Source organism: Colobus angolensis, unplaced genomic scaffold (genome assembly GCF_000951035.1).
Source record: "Colobus angolensis palliatus isolate OR3802 unplaced genomic scaffold, Cang.pa_1.0 Scaffold186, whole genome shotgun sequence".
Lineage (NCBI taxonomy): Eukaryota > Metazoa > Chordata > Mammalia > Primates > Cercopithecidae > Colobus > Colobus angolensis.
The window spans coordinates 3320002-3343104 of record NW_012114999.1 but is presented as its reverse complement, the minus strand read 5'-3'; the positions used below and the strand labels follow the sequence as shown (position 1 = coordinate 3343104).

Here is a 23103-nt window from a genome sequence, read left to right as displayed (position 1 = left end):
AAATGGGATCACCTCATTTATTCTGTCCTATGCTTGCTTCCTCCACCCCACCTCTTTACTAAACAACATATATTGGGTATTGTTGATGGGGGGAAAGTTCACATGAGTCCTACAGTTGATAATACCTTAAATCTAATTTCCTGATGCAACATAACTGTATTTATAGGTAAATAAAGAACTATATTTTAGTCCAGGCATGGTGGTTCACGCCTATAACGTCCTAACACTTTGGGACCCTATCTCTACAAAAAATTAAAGTATTAGCCAGGCATGGCGGCGCACATCTATAGTTCCAGCTACTCAGGAGGCTGAGGTGGGAGGATCACTTGAGCCCAGGAGGTCAAGGCTGCAGTGAGGCATGATGGCACCATGTACTCCACCATGGGCCACAGAGCGAGCCTGTCTCAAAAAGCAACAACAAACCGTATTTTAAATAAAATATTACCAGGGATGAACTAGAAATTTGGTGTAAAATGTTAAGATACGACATTCTCTCTTTCAATAGTCTATGAGTTTCTCAACAGCAAAACTCTTGTCTAATTTACTTTTTAGCTTAACATCTGAAAACCCTGCATTTGGTACATAGCGAGCACTTGACTTTGACTTGGTGGCATGATCTTTGGGTTCTTCTTTTTTTGAGTAGTTCACTGATTTTCACCTGCCTATCTCAGGCCAAGCTACTTTCTCCAGCCCTCATTCTGGAAAGAGGAAAAAAATCTGATTTTATCTCAAATTATTCTTTTTTGCATTTTTCTTAGCCACACCTCCAAGATAAACTGAAGAATGGCAACAATGAATTTTTAGTCAGAAGTTTGAGTTTCATGCAAGCTGATATGCAGTATTTTTATAGGCAAGATAAAAGTATGCACAGTAAAAAGGAAATACACACCATTGTAAGTTACATTCAAATTTCAGAGAAGTTAAAATGTGAAAAGAGATGCTAAAATGTAAAAAAAGTGCATCTTAGAATCAATAAAATATGACACTAATGATAAACACTAGAAAAGGTGTTTTCTCCCTGCCTCCTTCTAGTTATTCAAATTTCCATAGTGTATATTTAACTTTGATAATGCAAAAATGTTTAATTTTTAAAATTAAAGTTACAATTAATTTTAAAACAGCTTTTTAGGTGTAGGCCTACTCAATAAATTAACAAACATTTACAGAATTGTTCTTATCCTCTGAGACACTATGTGTTTGTTAGTCTGTTTTCACACTGCTGATAAAGACATACCCAAGCCTGGGCAATTTAAAAAAGAGGTTTAATTAGACTCACAGTTCCACGTGGCTGGGGAGGCCTCACAATCACAGCGGAAGGCAAGGTAAGTCATACCTTATGTGGATGGTGGCAGACAAAAAGAGCTTGTGCAGGGGAACTCCTCTTTATAAAACCATCAGATCACTCGGAACTTATTCATTATCACTAGAACAGCACAGGAAAGACCTCCCCCATGATTCAAATACCTCCCACCTATGCCTCCTACAACACTGGGAATTCAAGATGAGATTTAGGTGGGGACACAGCCAAACCATATCATTCCAACCTGGCCCCTCCCAAATCTCATGTCCTCACATTTCAAAACCAATCATGCCTTCCCAATAGTTCCCCAAAGTCTTAATTCATTTCAGCATTAACTCAAAAGTCCACAGTCCAAAGTCTCATCCGAGACCTGCCCATTAACCTGCAAAATCAAAAGCAAGTTAGTTGCTTCCTACATACAATGGGGGTACAGGCATTGGGTAAATACAGCCATTCCAAATGGAAGAAATCGGCCAAAACAAAAGTGCTGTAAGTTCAGAATCTGGCAGGGCCGTCAATTCCTAAAGCACTAAAATGATCTCCTTTGACTCCATGTCTCACATAGAGCTCACACTGATACAAGAGGTAGGTTCCCATAGTCTTGGACAGCTCTGCCCCTATGGCTTTGCTGGGTACAGCCTCCCTCCTGGCTGCTTTCACGGGCTGGCGTTGAATGTTTACAGTTTTCCCAGGCACAGTGCAAGCCGCTGGTGGAGCTACCCTTTTGGAGTCTGGAGGACAGAGGCCCTCTTCTCATGGCTCCACTAGGTGGTGCCCCAGCAGGGATTCTGTGTCGGGGCTCCAATCTCACTTTCCCTTCCACACTGCCCTAGCAGAGGTTCTCCATGCAGGCCCCACTCCTGCAGCAAACTTCTGCATGGGCATCCAGCCATTTTCATACATCCTCTGAAATCTAGGCAGAGGTTCCCAAACCCAGTTCTTGACTTCTGTGCACTCACAGGCTCAACACCACGTGGAAGCTGCCAAGGCTTGGGGCTTACACCCTCTGAAGCCATGGCCTGAGCTGTACCTTGGCCCCTTTTAGTCACAGCTGGAGGGACTGGGATGCAGGGGACCAAGTCCCTAGACTGCACACAGCAGAGGGACCCTGGGACCAGCCCACAAAACCAATTTTTCCCCCTAAACATCCAGGTCTGTGATGGGAGGGGCTGCCACAAAGGTTCTCTGACATGCCCTGGAGACATTTTCCCCATTGTCTTGGTGATTAACATTCAGCTCCTCATTACTAATGCAAATTTCTGCAGCTGGCTTGAATTGCCCCTCAGAAAATGGGTTATTCTTTTCTATCTATTGTCAGGCTGCAAATTTTCTGAACTTACATGCTCTGCTTCCCTTATGAAACTAAATGCCTTTAACAGCACCCAAGCCACCTCTTGAATGCTTTGCCGCTTAGAAATTTCTTCCGCCAGACACCCTAAATCATCTCTCTCAAGTTCAAAGTTCCACAAATCTCTAAGACAGGGGGCAAAATGCTGACAGTCTCTTTGCTAAAACATTAACAAGAGTCACCTTTGCTCCAGTTCCCAACAAGTTCCTCATCTCCATCTGAGACTACCTCAGCCTGGACCTTATTGTTCATATTACTATCAGCATTTTTGTCAAAGCCATTCAGCAAGTCTCTAGGGAGTTCCAAATTTTCCCATATTTTCCTGTCTTCTGAGCCCTCCAAACTGTTCCAACCTCTGCCTATTACCCAGTTCCAAAGTTGCTTCCACATTTTCAGGTATCTTTTCAGCAACGCTCCACTCTACTTGTACCAATTTTCCGTATTAGTCCGTTTTCATGCTGCTGATAAAGACATACCCAAGACTGGGCAATTTACAAAAGAAAGAGGTTTAACTGGACTCACAGTTCCATGTAGCTGGGGAGGTCTCACAATGCTGGTGAAAGGCAAAGAGAAGCAAGTCACATCTTACATGGATGGCGGCAGGCAAAAAGAGCTTGTACAGGAGAACTCCTCTTTATAAAACCATTAGCTCTCATGAGACTTATTCACTATCATGAGAACAGCATGGGAAAGACCTGCCTCCATGATTCAGTTACCTCCCACCAGTCCCTTCCACAAGGGACCATATCATACTGTCTCATGTTGCTTACTTCATACATTTAAGAAACTGTATAAATATTTTTAAAATAGTGACATGCAATGATACATTACATATCATATATATCACATATATGATATCAACATAACATGCTGACTAAATTATTATTTACCTAGAGCAGTTGCCTCATCTACACAGTGCTTTTTAATGCCAATAGATGTATTAATAAAGTATTAAAGTCAAAATAATTTCAGCATAGAGTAAATCATATAATCCACTTTTATGTCTATTATTATAGTACCATTATAGTGGTGAGACGGCTACATCTATTTACAAATATCAAACTAGCTGATTATGCTTTGATGAGTTTTATTTTCAATTTTATACTTTATTAACTTAACTGCATTCACTCAGGCCTGCTAATCTAGCAAACCGATAAGAAAGGTGTGTTTAAAAAAAAAAAAAAAACACACTTTTCCATTTCTCAATCTTGTGGCCAAAAAAAACAAAAAATAAACAAAACACCATTCAGCATACTCCTTCTATTTTACCTAAGAAGGCTTCAAACCATCTTAATATTTATAATAGTTCCATTGTATTACATAAATAGCAGTTATCCAAAGAATTTTATTCTTAAGTTTATAGAAGGCTATATTCTTGACAGAGATGACTAAAACAAAAGTGACTTACCCTTAAAAAGAATATGATGAAAGCCATGTTTTTAAGCAAGGGCCTGATGCCTAATTTTATGTAGAAATAATATAAATGCCATTTCAAACAACAGTTACCTAAAAATCTTTCGAAAAGAAATAACAGGGCCAAGCACAGTGGCTCATGCCTGTAATCCTGATACTTTTGGGAGAACAAGGCGGCAGATCGCTTGGAGGCTAGAAATTTGAGACTAGCCTGGTCAACACAGTGAAATACCATTTCCCATAAAATTGTATTTAATTTAGCATATATAATTCCAAAGAAAATGCAGGAAGATCCTATCTTTCTCCTTCATAATTCAAGTTCATATTACATTGAAACAGATTAGAAGGTGATGATATTCATCAGGTCATGGATGAGTGTGATGTTGATCCTGGGAAAAAATTACAACTTACTTATCTAAATGGGCAGTATGGCATGGGTACTTAGAAGGAAGTGGTAAATTTTAGGAGCAAGTATGAATTCACCAAAAAATTCTGTCAGACTAAGGTCATTCTTTTCTTTGAAAGGGATCATGAACTTTTTGTAAATTTTGTTCACTATGCTACAAAGCATTTGATGATAAACAAAATCAGGGTTTCTGCCCTTTCCATGTAAGAGACCAAGGCCACATACAGTTCTAAGGTCTATCTTCACACCTCTATGACCAGGAAAAAAAGACCCTTCCCCACACCAGCTCCAACAGAAACATACCAAAAGAGGACTCTGGTCCAGTATGGATCAGGTTATGGATATCATCAGAATGCCAGGTCTACTATCAGAAGGAAATGTGAGAAAAGGTGCTGGTAAGTTAAAGATGAGAGCCAATACAATAACCAAAGGGTGTTAATTAATAGAAAGATTATAGTGGTGTAAACATACTGTTCTATACTCAGTCCTGCCCAATCAGTTTTTTAAGTTTCTTAGGAAAACATACAGAAGGAATAGTAATTAATTGTGCAGATCAAAAAGTTTCAGAGGGAAGAAGTAATGTGTCCAACCAAAAATAAGTATACAGACCTGCACCCAGGTTTAAAAAAAAAAAAATCAGGCTGGGCGCGGTGGCTCACACCTGTAATCCCAGCACTTTGGGAGGTCAAGGTGGGCGAATCACCTGAGGTCAGGAGTTCAAGACCAGTCAACATGGTAAAACCCCATTTCTACTAAAAATACAGTAAAATTAGCTGGGTGTGGTGGCGGGTGCCTGTAATCTCAGCTACTCCGGAGGCTGAGGCAAGAGAATCACTTGAACCCAGGAGTCGGAGGTTGCAGTAAGTCAAATTTGCACCACTGCACTCCAGCCTGGGTGACAGAGCGGGACTCCATCTCAAGAAAAAAAAAAATCAAACACATCAAGATGAGGAGGGGGAAAGAAACATTGTGTAAGCTAAATACAAGTGAAAAATATTTGAGTCATAAAAATGAACGTAACTTCATGCTATTTTAATGAAAACTTAACATCTTAGGATCTTTAATGAAAGCTTAGGACAAGGCAGGTCACAGTTCTTTTCTAGTATGTCAGTGAGAAGACACTTTGAATGCTGGATTCCATTTATCACTACCTCTTTAAAAGGTGGAGAAATAAAGACTGTCATATACAGGAAGCATAACTGAAAAAATACAGAAACCTAAAAACCATGTCACATAAAACTAACTTGAGATACTTTCCAACTCTGAAAGTAAATGATTCTATCAATTGAAAAAGGATTCTTTCGGGAGATTGTCATGGGTATATCTGAGGAAATTAGGAAGGCTCGGGAGGTTTTAAGAAGTTAACAATGGTATGTTTTGTTGTCCTTTTAGTTTTATTTTAGCAAGCATAGGAATGAGAGCTACCTTTTATTTACTGAGCACTGGGTTAAAATATTTTCTCCATTAATCCTCACTTAACTGCAGAGTGAGTGAGTAAATACTACTATCTCTGTTCTACTGAGGTTCAGAGAGGTTAAGTAAATTGACCGAGGTCACAGATCTGGCAAATGGCTAACTGAAAAATTGAACCCGTATCTGACTCTAAAGACTATTCTTTAACAACTGCCTCCATAATAAAGATCAAGTTGCTGCATATAAAAATGTTCATTTTTGCAAATTATAAAATACATGCAAATTAAAATAATCTTTCAAGACTATTTTGCATCTGTAAAGTAGAAAAAAATTTTAACATCCCCTAATGATGAGTAGGTAATTAAGTTAGCATTCATTCATAGTACTGCAAATTGGCACAACTCATGAAAAGTAATACATCAACCTGTGTAGTTTAAGAATACCCACGGTTTCCACAAACACTAAGGAAATTCATAAGCCTCCATTCATTAATCCTATTTCTGGCAACTTATTCCCAGGAAGTTATTCGGCAGAGATGAAAACGTTCACTTGCAAAAATACACAGTATAATCCATAAAAATTCCACAGGCAGTCTAGATGCTCAATAGCTAACAGTAAAATAAACTAAGATATAGCCACACAGAGGAATATTTATATATTTCTTTAAAAGTATAGTTATGAAGGTCATGTATAGGGAAATATAGGAAAGAGGTATGCTTTAAATGAAAACAGCAAAACATGTACACTATAACTATGTAAAAAATGCACATAAATACAGAATAAAAGGAAATAAAAATAAAACAATATGTGTATTATGGTTATAACATTATGAATGATTTTTAATTTTCTTAAATTGTCTTTAATGTTTACACTCTATTAACTGTCAAAAGCAGGTGATGATAATGATAGCATTTTTTTAAGTTTCTGAGACTTGCTTTACCTATACATATAGGGGGTATAAGTGGTCCAGCTCCTGAAGACCTCATAAATACACTAAAGATAACATTTACATTTGTAGCAAAAAGAATTTGTTATTTAAAACAATAGTAACCACAGCCCCCAAGAAATGAGCATCTCATTTGTTGTTGTAGAGTCAAACAAATATGAGTGTCTACTATGTCAGTCACAGTTCTAGTCACTGGGGCTATAACTGTGAACAAAATAGACAAAACTTCTTGCCCTTGTGGAACTTACATGCTAGCAGTATGTATATACTGCAAACATACACAATAGACAAGATAAATACGTAACAGATATAGCATATTTTATAGTGATAAGTACTAAGGAGAAAAGTAAAGCCAGGAAGGTAGACAGGATGTTATTTTAAATTGAGTGGCAGGGGCCAGGCACAGTGGTTCTTGCCTCTAATCCCAGCACTTTAGGAGGCTGAGGAGGGAGAATCACTTGAGCCCAGGAATTCTAGACCAGCCTAGGCAACATAATGTGACCTTGTCTCTACAAAAAATAATATTAGCCAGGTGTTGTGGCGTGTGGCTGTAGTCCTAGCTACTTGGGAGGCTGAGGTAGGAGGACTGTTTGAGCCTAGGAGGCAAAGGTTGCAATGAGCCAAGATCATACCATTGCACTCCAGCATGGGTGACGGAGTGACACCCTGTCTCAAAATAAATAAATAAATGAAAATAAATTGAATGGCAATAGAAGGTCTCACTAAAAAGATGTCTGAGAAAAGACTGAAAGAGCAGGGAGAGTAAGTAATGTAAGTATCTGAGGAAAGAGCACTTCAGGCAGGGGAAACAGCAAGTGCAAAAGCCTTGAAATAGAATGCCTATCCAAGGATGCCAATGTGCCAATAACAGGCACATACAATTAATTAAACAACCTGTACTCAGTTCCCCCTAGCAGACCACAGATAGCTCCACAGTTCTCAGAATATTGCTCTGGCCCTGATCTGCCTCAGTTGGGTTCAGTACACAGCTACCTTGGCTGGCAAATTCTTCAGTGCTTTTTTCTTCCATCCAAAGTTGCTTAAGCATCTCTTTTCTATTTTGAGGATCCAAACAGGGCCAGCCCATATAACATCTACTCATGGGTCACTGTAAGGGTCTTAAGCAGCTCTAGCCCCTCACATGACTCATGCTTGTACCGTGCAAAACACCCAGTGCGCCTGTGAAACTGAGAAAAGTGAAGCCAGCCCCTTCTAGAGCTTGATTTGAATGGGGGCAGATTTAGGGAAGGAAAGTTGAATTTTGAAGTTTGCAGGAAAGTTGTAGAGGGGTTAGCAGTAAGGTAGTGCAGGGAGTAAGAAACTACAGATACAAGGACACCCAGTGGGTAAAGAAAGGCCCAACAGCAGGCCACAGGGCTGAGACTCAGGACAAAAAAAAAAGTCAAAAAATTTCCAGCATGGGAATGTTCAAGAAACTTCTAAATAAAAGCATTTTAAGTTGTTGACTATTATGGGATATAATCCCTACCACTCCTCCCAAATTTTCAATAAAGCCCTACTATAAATATCTGCTTTGTGACTGATTCTTTAGAGAAATCAAGGCAGACACCAAAGAGACAGGCTCAAGAGACAAGATGTAAGTACCTTCTCAAATAGAGCAGAAAGTGCTCCAAAGGAAGTGAAGTAAGGTGTCACTAAGAGAAACACAAGTTCCCAGAAATTCCTTAGAAATATTTAGGAGAGGAAACTGTGTTCCCACCATTTACAGATGGAGGCTTTTTTTTTTTTTTTTTTTGAGACGGAGTCTCGGTCTGTCGCCCGGGCTGGAGTGCAGTGGCCGGATCTCAGCTCACTGCAAGCTCCGCCTCCCGGGTTCACGCCATTCTCCTGCCTCAGCCTCCCGTGTAGCTGGGACTACAGGCGCCCGCCACCTTGCCTGGTTAGTTTTTTGTATTTTTTAGTAGAGACGGGGTTTCACCATCTTAGCCAGGATAGTCTCGATCTCCTGACCTCGTGATCCGCCCGTCTCGGCTTCCCAAAGTGCTGGGATTACAGGCTTGAGCCACCGCACCCGGCCAGATGGAGGCTTTTAAAAGCAGGAAAATCACCCCATAAGCAGGTGGACTTTGGTATACCTAGCTAGATTATATCCAGTCAAGCAATGAATAGGTAAAACAATAAAGGGATTTAAATGCATGCTTCAGAAATTTTAAAAGAGGTGATCATCATTTAGATCATCTAGAGTAGTTAAATAACACTTCATGGATGCCTTCAAGGATGACAAGAGTTGGAGAACAGGGATATCACAGAAAGATATTCCAGGTATGAGTAACAGCATGAATAAAGCTCCAAAGCCAAAAATGAGTGTGGCCTGTTCAAAGAACAGTGTAGAAACTGGCCTATTTGGAAAGGGAGTACCCGTTGGCAGGCAATGGCATATAAGATTAGCCAGGTAAAATGAGACCAGATTGAGGGAGGCTCTGAAATCCAAGATGAGAAATCTGAACTTTATTTGACAAGCACTGATAAGCAGCGAAACTGCTTTGTTCTGTTCTGCTTTTTGAAGATAATAAAATACTGTGGCTATATAGATGGGTAGCATTCTCTGTCTTCTAAAATTGGCCCACTGATTTCCCACTCCCCAGGTCAGGTTATATATGCTCAGGTACACAACTATTACTTCTGTGAAAAGAATGTTTCTGTTCATGTTGGAACTAGGCATCTCCAACTGCCTGTCAATTACCCTTAAAAGTTCTTCAACTATCTTATGTCATTTATCCTCTCCATAAACACTGTTTAACCCATGACATAGCCAAACTAGGGAATTAAAGATGACTCAGTTCATGCCCTTAAGAAACTTAGGATCTGATGTAGGCAAAAGCCAAGAAAACAAACTAATACAATACAGAGTGGTAAGTGCCAGAGTAAGGGATTCCTAGAGCAGTAGTCTCCAACCTTTTTGGCACCAGGGAACAGTTTTGCAGAAGACAATTTTTCCACAAATTGGGGTTGGGGTGGGGGATGGTTTCAGAATGAAACTGTTCCACCTCAGATCATCAGGCATTAGATTCTCATAAGAAGTGTGCAACCTAGATCCCTCACACGTGCAGTTCAAAACAGGTTCACGCTCCTATGAGAATCTAACGCCGCTGCTGATCTGACAGGAGGCAGAGCTCAGGTGGTAATGCTCACTTGCACAGGCTGTGGTAATGCTCACTTGCACAGGCTGTGTGGCTGGGTCCTAACAGGCCACCAACCTGTACCAGTTCACAGCCCGGGCATTAGGGACCCATGGCCTACAGTATCATAAAAGCAGAGGACACTTACATCAGTTTGGAGATCAGAAAAAGATAGAAAACACCTAAGACAAAGTGTTGACTGAGTCTTGAAGAAAAAGAAGTATCAGCTGGGCAAGGTGGCTCACGCCTGTAATCCCAGCACTTTGGGAGGCTGAGGTGGGCAGACTGCTTGAACTCAGGAGTTCCAGACTAGCCTGGGAAACGTGGTGAAAATCTGTCTCTACAAAAAATACAAAAAAATTAGCCAGGCGTGGTGGCAGGCACCTGTGGTCCCAGCGATTATACGTTGGAGGCTGAGATGGGAGGACTGCTTCAGCCCAGCAGGCAGAGGTCGCAGTGGGCAGTGACCACTCCAGCCAGAGCGAAAGAGAGAGACCCTGTCTCAAATAAATAAATAAATATCAGAACATGAGGAGACATAGTGGGGATGACAGTGATTGCAATCGGACTGCAAAGGCTAGGCAGAGACTGTCATACTTAGAGACTGTAAGTTAATTCCTTATGGCTGGATGAGTGGGAAAAGTAGGCAAGGACCACACCATGAATACAGAAAGTTTGTATTTTAGAGTAGATGAATGATTTTAATGAAGGAATATTACGATCATATCTGAGCTTCTTAAAAAGAGCTCCAGTGCCAGTGGAAGATGGATTGAAAGGGCACCACAAAGTTTCTTCCTATCATAAATGCAACAAAAATCTGATAAAGGATGCTATAACAGTCACTTTATTCCGGTTATCCACTCCTACCCTCATTCTAGGCTTAACGCACATCCTTCATGAAGCCTTCCCCAACCCTTCCCAAACACATTAATCTTGTCTTTGTCAGAACTTCTAACACACGTCTACCTGTACATTTCATTCTGCTATCAGTGTTTAAGTTTCTCTTCCCTAACAAGAAGGTAAGCTCCCTGAGAAAACAAGTCATATATTTCTGTAATACACACACACACACACACAATCTTACAGCTCCCAGCACAGTAATATAACGTTCTGAAATAGACACTTCCTTTAAATAGCCCTCTTTATCCATGAGTAAAAAGATTCTGCTTTCTCCATAAATAATAAAATAAAATGTAAGATTAGGCAAACTAAAGTGAAAAGTTAGTACAGCAGTGGTGGGATCAGGAGTGAATACAGGGTGATCAGGAATGAATACAAGGGAACTTTCTGGGGACAAGGAAATGTTCTAATTTGTCATAGGGATGTGTTACAGTGTATTCATTTGTCTAAAAAAATGTATAACTAAGATTTGTACATTTCAATGTATATAAATTTTATCTAAAAAAACCTATAAAAATAAGGGGTGAGAGGCAGGTTGATATAGATGAAACAGGAATATAGAATGTTGTTGGTACCCCTTGGGTAAAGTGTATTGGACAATCCTTGTATTATCCTATTTACTTTTTATACGTGTGAAATTTTCCACAATAAAAGGTCAGAAACACACACACATATATGAGATTTAACTAAGTGAAAACAAATTACATTAACAAAAATTAAAAATAACCCAGAACATTTAATTACTCATTCTCCTAATGTTTGGAACAATGTTACACTGTAACTTTTAAAGTGATTTTTACTAGCTCTATTATCTGTCCAATTTTAGGGAATATATATTCTAAAACCAACCTACTATTAACAACACAGACAAAAAAAGGCCAAGTAGCCACAGTTTCCTTAATTAAGCACCAGATATTAAAATTAATTAGTTCTGTTGCCAAAGGTATTCAAAAGGCCAGTGAAATATAAAGTTAGAATCCTCTAATCTTCAAACTGTGATACCAAAGGTGGTGACTGAAAGATATTCATAAGATTCTGGAAGTATAATATCTACAAAAATACACTCAATACCATTTTTAATGGTTTCAAAATAGTTCAATCATTTCATCTCAACAATTCAAACTTCACAATTCTCTGCTTAGAATCTGCAATCTCCTCCAACAAAATAATGTGTAAAATAGAGGTTTTCCCCACTCATCCCAATGCAAAAGACTAATAATAATCTTTTGTTCAGTACATCTCCTGCTAAATAATTTAATCCCCACAAAAGCTCATAACATTTCTCAAAAAAAAAAAAAAAAAGGTTTTTTTAGGCATTTTACAATGGCAAATGAGCAGCTAAAATTATTTAACAAGACAAATTCTATTATATTATTTTACTTCTATCACTACTATTTCCCATTAGATTATGTTCAAAATTTCCTTTACCAATTATTTACGGTCTTATAAACTGGTTTAGTAGTTAGGTGGACTGACTGGATGGGGGCATGAGGAGAATTTCTGGGGTGCTAATAATGTTCTGTTTCTTGATCTGGGTGCTGATTACACGGGTGTGTTCTACTTGTAAAAATTCTTCAAGCTCTACACTTATGTGTACTACATGTATGTGACATGTATGTGATACTATATCACATATACATATAAATATGTGATACTTCAGTAAAGAAGTTTCTTTTTAAAAAATTATAAAAGTAATCCAGAACTGGCAGGGCCGTCCTCCAGTCCCCTCCTACATAGTAAAACACTTGTTCTATGCCCTGAAACACTTCTTTGCAAAAACAGAATTCAAGTTAAAGGACCTAACATCTTCTTTCTACCGGCATGTTCCCAGGTAACAGGTAACTTCTATTTGCAACTGGGAGTTTATACAAACCAACAGAAAAACTTGCTTTATATTTTCCCAAATTAATCCTTTTAAAAGCAAACTGAATAGAAGAAAAATGAGTAAGCGCTGTATTGCCCAGACTATGCTGCAAATCATTTTCAACTCTGTTAAATGGATTTAGGAAGGAAAAGAAAGATCATCACTTCAGACTCTAGCAAGATAAAAACAGAAGGCGGCTAGAAAGAACTTAATGGAAAGGGTACTGTAAACTAGAAGTCTACTTGTCAGTGTTTTAGTGCAAATTTTACTACTAATTAGATATTGTAGGCAAATCAAACATGGGAGACAACAGTACCAGCTCAGAGGAATGAATAAAATAAAATTCATGAAAATAGTATGTCAAGATTTAATACGAAATATTCAATGACTGGCAAGAACGCCTGGGAAGTAGCCTTTTCTCATTCACTTGTCCAGCAAATAAAAATTGTACGTATGGGCATACATACCTATATGTCACAACCGTAATTCAGCTCTCTTTTTTCCTTTCTCTGATCTGATAGCCTCCCAAAGTTAAATTTAAATACTGAAATTCTCTCGCGGTGGAAGCAGTGGAGTGTCATTAAAAAGGAGCTTGATCCTCACCTAAAACACACTCTCACCTTTCACCTACAGAGCTCTCTAAGTCCGACAGACCCGATCCAGCCTTTCCGGATGAAATGCCAGGGCGTTCACCGACCAAAGGGTTCACCGACTCCAAGGGGTCACCACTTTAGATGGCAATCTTGCCAAGTGGACCGGGAATAGTTTCACAGGAGCCACCCTCGCGACTTTCAACAGCAGTTACTCGGGAATGGAGCCAAACCTCGTCCAAGTGACTTAAACACCAGCCTCCAGCCTGGCGAATCCAATTCCCATCCTCAATCACACATCCACGTCCCCAAAACAAATCCTTCACGGTCTGTCTGGAGATGAGATGGCAAAACCAGAACACACCCAGAAAGTTGATACAGAAGGGGGTGATGTAGGGAAGGGGGTGGGGGACACACCGCGTCCCCCTCCCACCCCCAAATGGAGGCTGCTCCCTGGGGGCTGGTTGGACGCCGGTTCGCCCGCGGGCGCAGAATTCGCACTCCCGGGGTGGAGCGAGGTCACCGGACAGGCCGGGTGGGATCGATGCTGTCGCGGCAGGGACTCGCGGACACCCTGACATTGGAGCCCCATGGCAGTCGCAGTCGGCCCTCTCTCCGCCTCACCCCGTCGGGCAAAGGGACCTGTCCGCCGGGCGGGGAGGGAGCCGCGCGGGGAGCGACCGCTAGGGCCCGGGAAGGCGGCTCGGCTACGGGCGTTCTTACCCGTGCAGGCCGAGGGCGCGGCGCCGCTTGTGGAGCAGGCAGAGCAGCAGGAACGCGGCACCAGCCAGCGAGGAGTTTCGCGCCGTCAAGTACTTGCTGAAGGCCGCCATGGCACTGCCGGTACAAGACAGCCGGCGGAGGGGACGCAGCGGCGGATACCTTAGTGCAGGAAGCGCGGGGGAGACTGGGAGGCGAGCAGAGGGCGGGGCCGGCCGCGCAGGACCGCCCCCTGGCGCGCGCCGCCGCGCCGCCCGCGCTCTGGAGCCCACTTTGTACTTTGGCTCGGCGGGAGCGCGCTCGGCAGCCTCCGAGGGAGGAACAATTCCCGGGACGCGCTCTGCGCACGCGCGGACCCCCTCGGGGTCTCCGGAAAGGCGGCGCGGAGGCGCTGTTGCTACTCAGCCCTGCGAGGCGTCGGTGCTGCCCCTCCCTCACCCCTACTCTCCCACTCTTCGCGCGCACACCCAGGCTTTCACAAGAAGTGGATGAGCGGGCCCGGCCTGCACCGAGGACCTAGTGGGCCCTGCCTCTCCACTCCCGCGGTGATGGACCGTTACCACCCTCTTAAAGGAGCCCAGGAAGGAGGCGGGCGGCCCCGTCACACAGCGTGTAGGGAAAACACAGCACAGTGATAATTAGGACGAAACGAAACAATCGGAACTCCGCAACGTAGGGAGATGTGAGGAGAATGACACAGATCAAAGAGCTTTTTCCAAGACGGTGTTTTCCAAACCGCGGGTTATAATCTCTAGCGCATTGTGAAATCGGTTTGGTAGATCGGGATCACCACCCTAAAATTGAGAATAGCGCAAAATAGAAAAGTTTCACAGTACATCACGTAGTAAAGGATTTGTTTGGAGAAATTTTGATTTCAGTGTTTTACACGTACGCATCGCCAGCGGCGATGTAAAATGTATTTATGCAGATCTGGTCAGAAAAAAAGTTTGAGAAACACTGTTCTTTGCAAAGGGACATTCAGAAGTAACAATCGTGCGTTGTATTAATGCTGGCCTCACTCCCAGAATCAGAAGGGCTCTTGCAGATTACAACATTCTTCTCCTGTCTCGCCCTATGATGCAGGAATTGTTATCCCCAGCATTGAGCCTAGCATGTATACAGTAACAGTGAATCGCTGTTTTCAGCCGAGGAAACTGGAGGAAAAAAAGCAAGTGTGTCAGAAAATAAGCTCGTAAAACCTCGCATAATGCACGTACATATTAAAGTAGCCTACAAAGTAGTGGTGCTGTGCCCTAGGTGTTTTCTCAATATAAATGAGCCGTTGCCTAATACAGGTTATGAGGATCACAAAGACGAGGTACAATAATGGCAGGCGTGTAGAGGTGCTCAACAGGGGATTCTAAACTATGCAAAAGTGAAGCTCCTACTAATTCACTATTTGTCATGTGAACATTTTCATTACCTGGAGGGGCTAAGGGTCTTGGCCCTCTGAAAGTTCACTGAAAATCACTGACATGAGGCAGATTAATAGAAGAAAAAATTAATAGGAGAAAAGGCATACAAATTTAACGTGTATACATGGGAGCGTTCAGAATGGTGACCCAAAGATACGTGGAAAATTGTCCATTTTTGTGTTTAGCTTCAACAAAGTATGAACAGCTATGTAGAAATGTGATTGGACAAAAATGGTATAATCCAATGCTAATAGACTGAGCGGGGACACCCAGCAAGGCCCGTCCAGATTCTTCTTGCCCTTCTGAGCACCATTCCTTCCTTCTGGGTATGGGGCAGGAATGGAATGGAGCTCTTACGGCCTACAGTCAAACAAGGCAGGTCAGATGATTTCTTTATGGCCAGATTTTACAGAAAAAGGTGGAGGGAAAATTAGCAAAACATGTTTAGGCTTTTATGGTAGGCTTTAGGGGATAGAGGTTCTGGTTTCTACATCTTGCCTTGAGGAATAGGGATCCTAATATTTGTGGCTAGCCTGGGGAAATACGGGACTGAGAGACAGGAGTGCCAGAGTAGGGCAGAGAAGAACTTTTGCTACTGAGGCCTCCATTTTGGAGTATTGTGTTGTGAGTCCCAACGACCTCACGTAGTTTACGTAATTGGGTGTGCCTGGCACAGATACCACAAAAATGAACAGATCATGGAGATCATATTCTCCAGAGGCTGTTAGAGAAGAAGAACATGTAAAAAAAAATCAAGTATAAATGTGGTAAGTACTATATTAGAGATATGAACAAGGTGCTATGGGAACACAAACACAAAAATATTTAGTTTTGTCTAAAGCTTTCAATTAAGGCTCACGGCTTGACGAAGATGATTCTGTAGCTAAATTCTAAAGGACCAAAGGAGTCACTCAGGAGGACAGAAGAGGAAATTACTAATTCAGTAATAAATTGCAAAGTGCTAGAAAAGAGTTGGGAACCTTGTGAGAAAGTAACGGTATCATCTTAGAGTTTGTAACAATGAAGGAAGTAGAAGCAAGATTAGTCTAAAACAGTCTAGAAAATAGATCTCAAAACCTTCAGAGGAAAGATAGAAATAACCCATTGACAAAACATTCTAAAATGTGCCCTTGTTCAAGAAGCATGGGAGATGCTAAAAAGTTACATGAGTTATTTGAGCTCACATAATTTTAGCTATTGATAAAGCCCAAATGACAAAAATCACCAGGACTAAATCTATAACCCAGTAAGTTTATTAATTTGCTACAGCAAAAGACACTATACAGCAGAGGAAATGTGGCCATGTCTCAAAAAAAAAAAAAAGGAAGAAATAAGGAGTCATTATAGTACTTAGAGAAGAAAGGAGTTTAGGTAAAATCTAAATAAAGCAGTACTTGATAGGCTTAAAGCAAATCAGATCTGTATGTAATATCAAAACTGGACTGAAAAGCAGATTCAAGATTCTAGTTCTTAGAAACATACATTTAAGATTAATATAGAATATCATTTCTGAAAATCTCTTATCTGGACGTCTGCACTGGAAATTGAAACTGCTTCTGTAAGTCAAAGTGACTCAAAGAGTTCAAATCTGTCAAGCAAAAAAGGGATGTTCTGTTCTCACTGGTAGAATCTCAGAACAACAAACTTTCTAACAGGATTTCAAAGAACAAAATTCCTCGGCACTATGTCCTTTGATAATTAACAATGCAATTTTGCAAGTTCACACTTCATAATATTAAATAAGAAAAACAGAAAATGTGATTTTACGGGCTCTGATTTCTAAAGAATTTGAGCTATTGAGAACAGGGAGGCAGGGCAAGACTGTCCCTGGTGATCATTGTGTCCTAATATTGATGCCCTCATGGAATTTCCCTCACATCAGAGCTGAGTTTTGTGATCAAAAGAGTATAATGAAGGTGATGCTATGTGACTTCAAAGGCCAGATTATAAAAGGCACTGTGGCTTCCGCCTTGGTCTCTTGGATTGCTTGCTCTTGGGGAAGCCAGCTGCCACAGAGAGCACTCAAAGTGCCCCGGAGAGGAATTGAGGCATCCCACCAGGAGCCAGACCAGCTTGCCAGCCATGGAAGTGGGCCATCTTGGAAGCAGATCCTCCATCCTCAGTCAAGCCTTCAGATGACTGTAACCTCATGAGTAATCTCAAGCCAGACAGCTCAGCTAAGATGCTGCTAAATTCCTGACTTGTAGAAACTGTGGAAGGTAATGTGTTTATTGTATTAAGTCACCAAATTTGGGGGTAATTTATTATGCAGCCAGTGTGATTTGAACCAAACCTTGAAAAACAGATGGAAAAAAGAGGGTTCAGAAGAAGATACAACAGGAGCAAAGATGCAGAGACCAAAGCAGATTGAGGAATGTGATTAAGTCTGATGCGAATGGAGGCTGAGGGAGGCATGTGAAATGAGAGAAAAGTTTGAAACATTTAACCGAAGTCAATTTATGAAGGGTCTGAAACACCAAGCTAACCAGGTAGGATTTTTATTCTACAGATAGAAAGGAGTATTGCAGGTTTGGGGAGAGGGTAGTGACGTCAGAATTTATTTAAGAAAGATCATGCTAGTGGCACTGTGTAGAGTGGGTTGAAGGAGGAACCATCAAGCAGAGGGACCAGTTTGCACACATGAAATAGTCTAGGTAAAAGGTAGTGACCACCTGAGTCAGGGCAGCACAGATCACATAGGAAGAAAAGGACTTTGTGAATTCACATAAAATGGGAATAGGTGAAATAATAATTCATGGGAAGAAAACGTTTACATTGATTCTGATATTGCCTGACTGAGTGTCTAAGAGGATGATACTATTTACCCAAGGTCAGAGACATGGAAATGGTACATGCTTATCAGGAAAGGTAATGAGATGCAAACAAATTCCTTACTAGTTTCTCATCACCAAGATAAACTGCAATAGCCTTAGCATCTCACACAAACCCAGTGATGATACAAGCTCTGCCTACCTCTCTAACTCCTATCTTGGCACTCCTCCCCTCCTACAGATACATTCTACCCCTACCCCAGGAGATAGATGCCTGCCATTCACTTCTGTAGTCTTCTCTTGAATATCCTATTCCTTCTACCTGAATCCCTTCCTACCCTAACATCCTCACGTTCAACTCAGTTTATCCTTTAAAACGAAGCGTTCATGGTCTCCTACTCTGAACAGTCATCTCTGAACAGTCCCCCCAACCCCTTAACCCCATTGCCAAGTTAATTATTATTTTCTTTGTACTACTACTGTTTCATATATAATTCTATTAATATGTAGTAGGGTGTCTTGGGAGGCAGATTTTAAATTTTTTTTAGAGAACTGCCAATCATTTCTCTGGGAAGATAAATACCTCAAGTAACTGAGAACAAATCATCTTTGCTTAGAAAATAGTCACTTGAAAAGCCCCTTTTACTGATTAGAAATGGAAGGAGAATAGGTACCCAACTGCACCAAGGAAAGGACATCCTGACAAGGCTGTTTCTTCAAATAGCCCTAGTTAGCCCAAGCTGACATTGGGGAAGTTTGCACAAGAGAGCCTCCTGGGAGGAAAGAGATTGAGATCTCAACCTCTTCCTTTTTGAGGTTCACCATTGCTAGACTTTCTGATAGACTTAGATAGTCCTGTCTCACTAGCTCAGGGTCCCAAAGAGGAACTCTTCAGAAGGAATGGAAAATCTAGGCCTGATGGCCACAGGGAGAGCTGATTCTTGCACAGTACATGGCTAAGCCTTGAAGGCCATCCCAATTCAGTTACCTAGGAACTCCCCATGTTTTTTGAGAACGATGTCCAAGCATAGGGAAAGCTTGGGAGTCGAAGCTTTCAGCCGCTCTGCAACTTATGCAGCCAGGATATCAAGGTGTGGGGCCAAAAGTGACTTGACTTTAAAAGTTAATTCACCATGTAACTTCTGACTAATCCCAAGTCCAGGAATGCCTTCAAAATGTCTAGTTGGCATACCACTCTTTATGTAAGAACAACTCTTCATTATAAGTTTCCCCCAAAACAAATACTGATACTGTTGCAAAAATCACAGACCACGACACCCATGGCCATTTACATATTCCTTCCAGAGCATATATACTTTCCCCAAGATATTAAGCCCTGGATCTGGAAAGTTGCAGTGCAGAGATCTACCTGTCCTATCGACCTGTGGCCACCAGACCACACTTCTCTTTGTAAACTCCCCCAAATAAATCACCTTATGCTGATAAACTGGATTTGTCTGCCTCCTTCTTCAGTTTCTTGGCTCCTTTGACATGTGGGGGTCACTTTGCCTATACCGCCCTTTCCCAGAACAGCAGGGGAGCAAAAAGACTTGGGACTGAGGAGAGCCAACTTGCAATGCCAACACCGGCTAATGGCTAAAGGTTTTTGGTAGCTTCAAACCTCCTCGACAGACTACTTGGAAGCTTCAGTTCACTCTTTTGTCTGGAAACAAGTCTGACTTCTTTGGGCTGGATAGCTCCAACAGTTTTTAGTAAATTAAGTGAGAGAGGCAACCTCAAAATTTCCTAATAAAGATCTCCTAATAAGGACCCAAACTGGACAACTAATTGGAAAAATAAATACCACGTGATTTTTTACCCCAAACTGTTGAATTAGGTCGTAACAATTAAAAACACATGCCACACAATTGTACTTTTTGTTTCTTTGGGGTAGGTATATCCCTGGGCCCTGACACAGTGTGGGTACATAGCAAGTGTTCGGAAAATGTGTGTTGGCCTGAAGAAATTGATGTTGAGGTGCTAAGAGGAATGCCCCATGGATGCCTCAAAGGTAACCAGAAAATTAAATTCTAGTGCTGAGGAGAAAGATCACTGCTAAATATTTATTCAACAGAAAATATTAATTAACAGCTTACCATGTGCCAGGAACTAGGGCCAGTGATAAGGAAAACAGAATAGTCCTTGCCTGGAACAACCTAAAAGGGAAACAGACATTAATCAAATAAATAAATTCCAAATATGATGAGTTTCAAATAAAGATTTAAAATATATACATGTAGATATAGAGGTCTTCCATATACAAAATAGATGGAGTCTTAAAAATGAATAAAAATTTTAAAAGGAATAATGGGCAGGTGAGAAGTGGGATATAAGCCTCCAAAACGTCTACATTGGAGGAATGCAGGAAGGAAAAGAAGCTAGAAGAAGAGTGAGAACAATGAAAGAGATAACATGGCGTCTGGGCGCAGTGGCTCAGGCCTGTAATCCCAGCACTTTGGGAGGCCGAGGCAGGTGGATCACTTAAGGCCAGGAGTTCAAGACCAGCTTGGTCAACATAGCAAAACCCTGTCTCTGGTAAAACTACAAAAATTAGCTGGGCGTGGTGACCTGCACCTGTAATCCCAGCTACTTGGGAGGCAAGGCAGAAGAAGCTTGATGAGCCGAGATTGCGCCACCGCGCTCCAGCCTGGGTGACAGAGCAAGACTCCATCTCAAATAATAATAATAATAATAATAATAATACTGGAACCCAGAGGCACGTGGATCACAGAATCAGGATAAAAGGAGTTTTCAGGAGGGTATAGGAATGTTAATTGAGACTGCCAGTATTAGAGATGAATTCCTTAGTGAAGCCTCTTCTGTACTCCCTTTTCCTCCCAACTGTGTCCGCATTGCATCCTGCTCAGGCTTCTGCCAGAGTTCCCACAGTGTTTATTTACATTGCAGTAACCATCATAAGGGAAAGAGGCAAATCTTATTTTTCTTTAATCCTACATAATCTGAAAAAAAAAAATTGAATACACACCTTGTACTCCAAATAAAATAAAAAGGATAAATTCAAAATCGCTCAAAGAATGAATTTTTTAAAAGGAAAAAAAGATACCATAAAAATATTAGAAGAAAAGATGGAAGAAATTTTTTACGATATATTTATCTTATAATCTTGGCATGGGGAAGACCTTTCTAGGTATTAAAATCCAGAAGCCATAGAAAAAATAAATAAATAAATTTCACAACTTAAATATATTTTTTTCATGGTTACAAACAACCTGTAAACAGGGTAGAAAGAAAACTGTAAGGGAAAACTGCACTTATTTTTATAGATAAAATAAAACCACTTTTATAGAAAAGTGGTTAACTTTTCTAAAAGTACCTTAAAATTAGTAGGAAAAAGGCCAAATAAATTTTAAAAATGAGCAGAGAATATGATACAGCTCACACAATAAAAAAAATTAAAATGGCTCTTAAGCATATGAAAAGATTATTCTCATCATAGAGATATAAAATAAAACTACACTAAAAATCAATTTTTATCCGCCAGATTGGCAAAGACCCCAAAGTTTGGTAACACTGTAATTTTTGATTACTAGTTCTGAGAGGCAGGTAAATAAATATGAACTCCAGAAGAACAACTGGGCAATAGCTTTAAAATAGTTACAAATGCATGTACCTTCTGACCCAGAATTCCACTTCAGGGAATTGACTCTGCAGATGTATTCTCACATAAGTGAAATGTCATAGTATAATGCATGTTTATAAGAGCAAAGAATTGGGAACTTTTCTAAATGTCCATCAGTGGAGGTCTGGATAAGCAAATATAATGGAATATTATACACTCATTAAAAGAATGAAGCAATTTTATATGAACTGATAGGATTTTCAAATATAATATTAAGCAGAAAAAAGCCAGTTGCAGAAGAATATGCAACGTTTATCACCATTTGTAAAAGGAGCTAGTGGGGGAAAGTAATATATACTTATTTGCTTATAGATGCATAAAATATCTTTGGAAAAATACTCATGACATTGATAATGTTACTTGACTGCAAGAAGGGTAACTAAGTGAGTAGCGGTAAGGGGTGGGAAGACTTCACTGAATAAATTTGTACCTTTTAAGTTTTTAACCATGTGAATATATTACCTATTACGTCAAAAAACTTTTTTTAATGAGGTGACATTCACATAACTAAATGAGCTATTTTAAAGTGAACAGTTTGGCAGTATTCAGTATATTTACAATGTGGGGCAACTCCCACTCCTACCTAGTTTTAAATGACTTTCATCATGAACGAGAAAACCCTGTACCCATTAAGCAGTCAGTCCCCTTCTTACTCTCACCGTAGTCCCTGGCAACCATCAATCAGCTTTCATCTCTATGGATTTACCTATTCTGGATATTTCACATAAGTGGAATTATACAATATGTGTCCTTTTGTGTCTGGCTTCTTTCATTTAGCATAAAGTTTTCGAGGTTAATCTATGTTATAGCGTTTATTAGTACTATACTTCATTCTTTTGTATGGATGAATGATTTCATTGTATGGAAACATCACATTTTATATCTGTTCATCAGTTGATGCACATTTGGGTTGTTTCTACCTTTTGGTTATTTGAATAATTCTACAATGAACATGAAGGTACATGTATTGGGGGGGGTATACAACTAGGAGCAGAATTGCTAGGTCATATGGTAATTCTGTGTTTAACTTTTTAGTTTAAACTTTAAAAATTTTATGTTTAACATTTTGAGGAACTGCCAAACTCTTCCACAGCAGCTCAACCATTTTACCTTCCACCAGCAATGAATAAAGGTTCTAATATCTCCACATCCTTGCCAACACTTGTTATTTTTCATTTATTACTATTATTATAGGCATCCTAATTGGTGTAAAGTGAAGTGGTGTCTCATTGTGGTT

The 23103-nt window shown here is 40.5% G+C and overlaps 1 protein-coding gene across 4 annotated transcripts in view; it reads right to left on the bottom strand.

Annotated features, from left to right (window-relative positions):
- ABCD3 (ATP-binding cassette, sub-family D (ALD), member 3) overlaps positions 1-14316 on the bottom strand; it is a 95347-nt gene extending 81031 nt beyond the window's left edge. For 3 of the 4 annotated variants that reach the window (XM_011940013.1, XM_011940014.1, XM_011940016.1), the window contains exon 1: positions 14044-14316. In XM_011940013.1, the coding sequence (XP_011795403.1) occupies positions 14044-14153 (110 nt within the window). In that variant the 5' untranslated portion in view covers positions 14154-14316. The remainder of the gene's footprint in view (positions 1-14043) is intronic. The other variant, XM_011940015.1, reaches the window with a different exon arrangement.
- Between the last annotated feature and the right edge of the window lie 8787 nt (positions 14317-23103).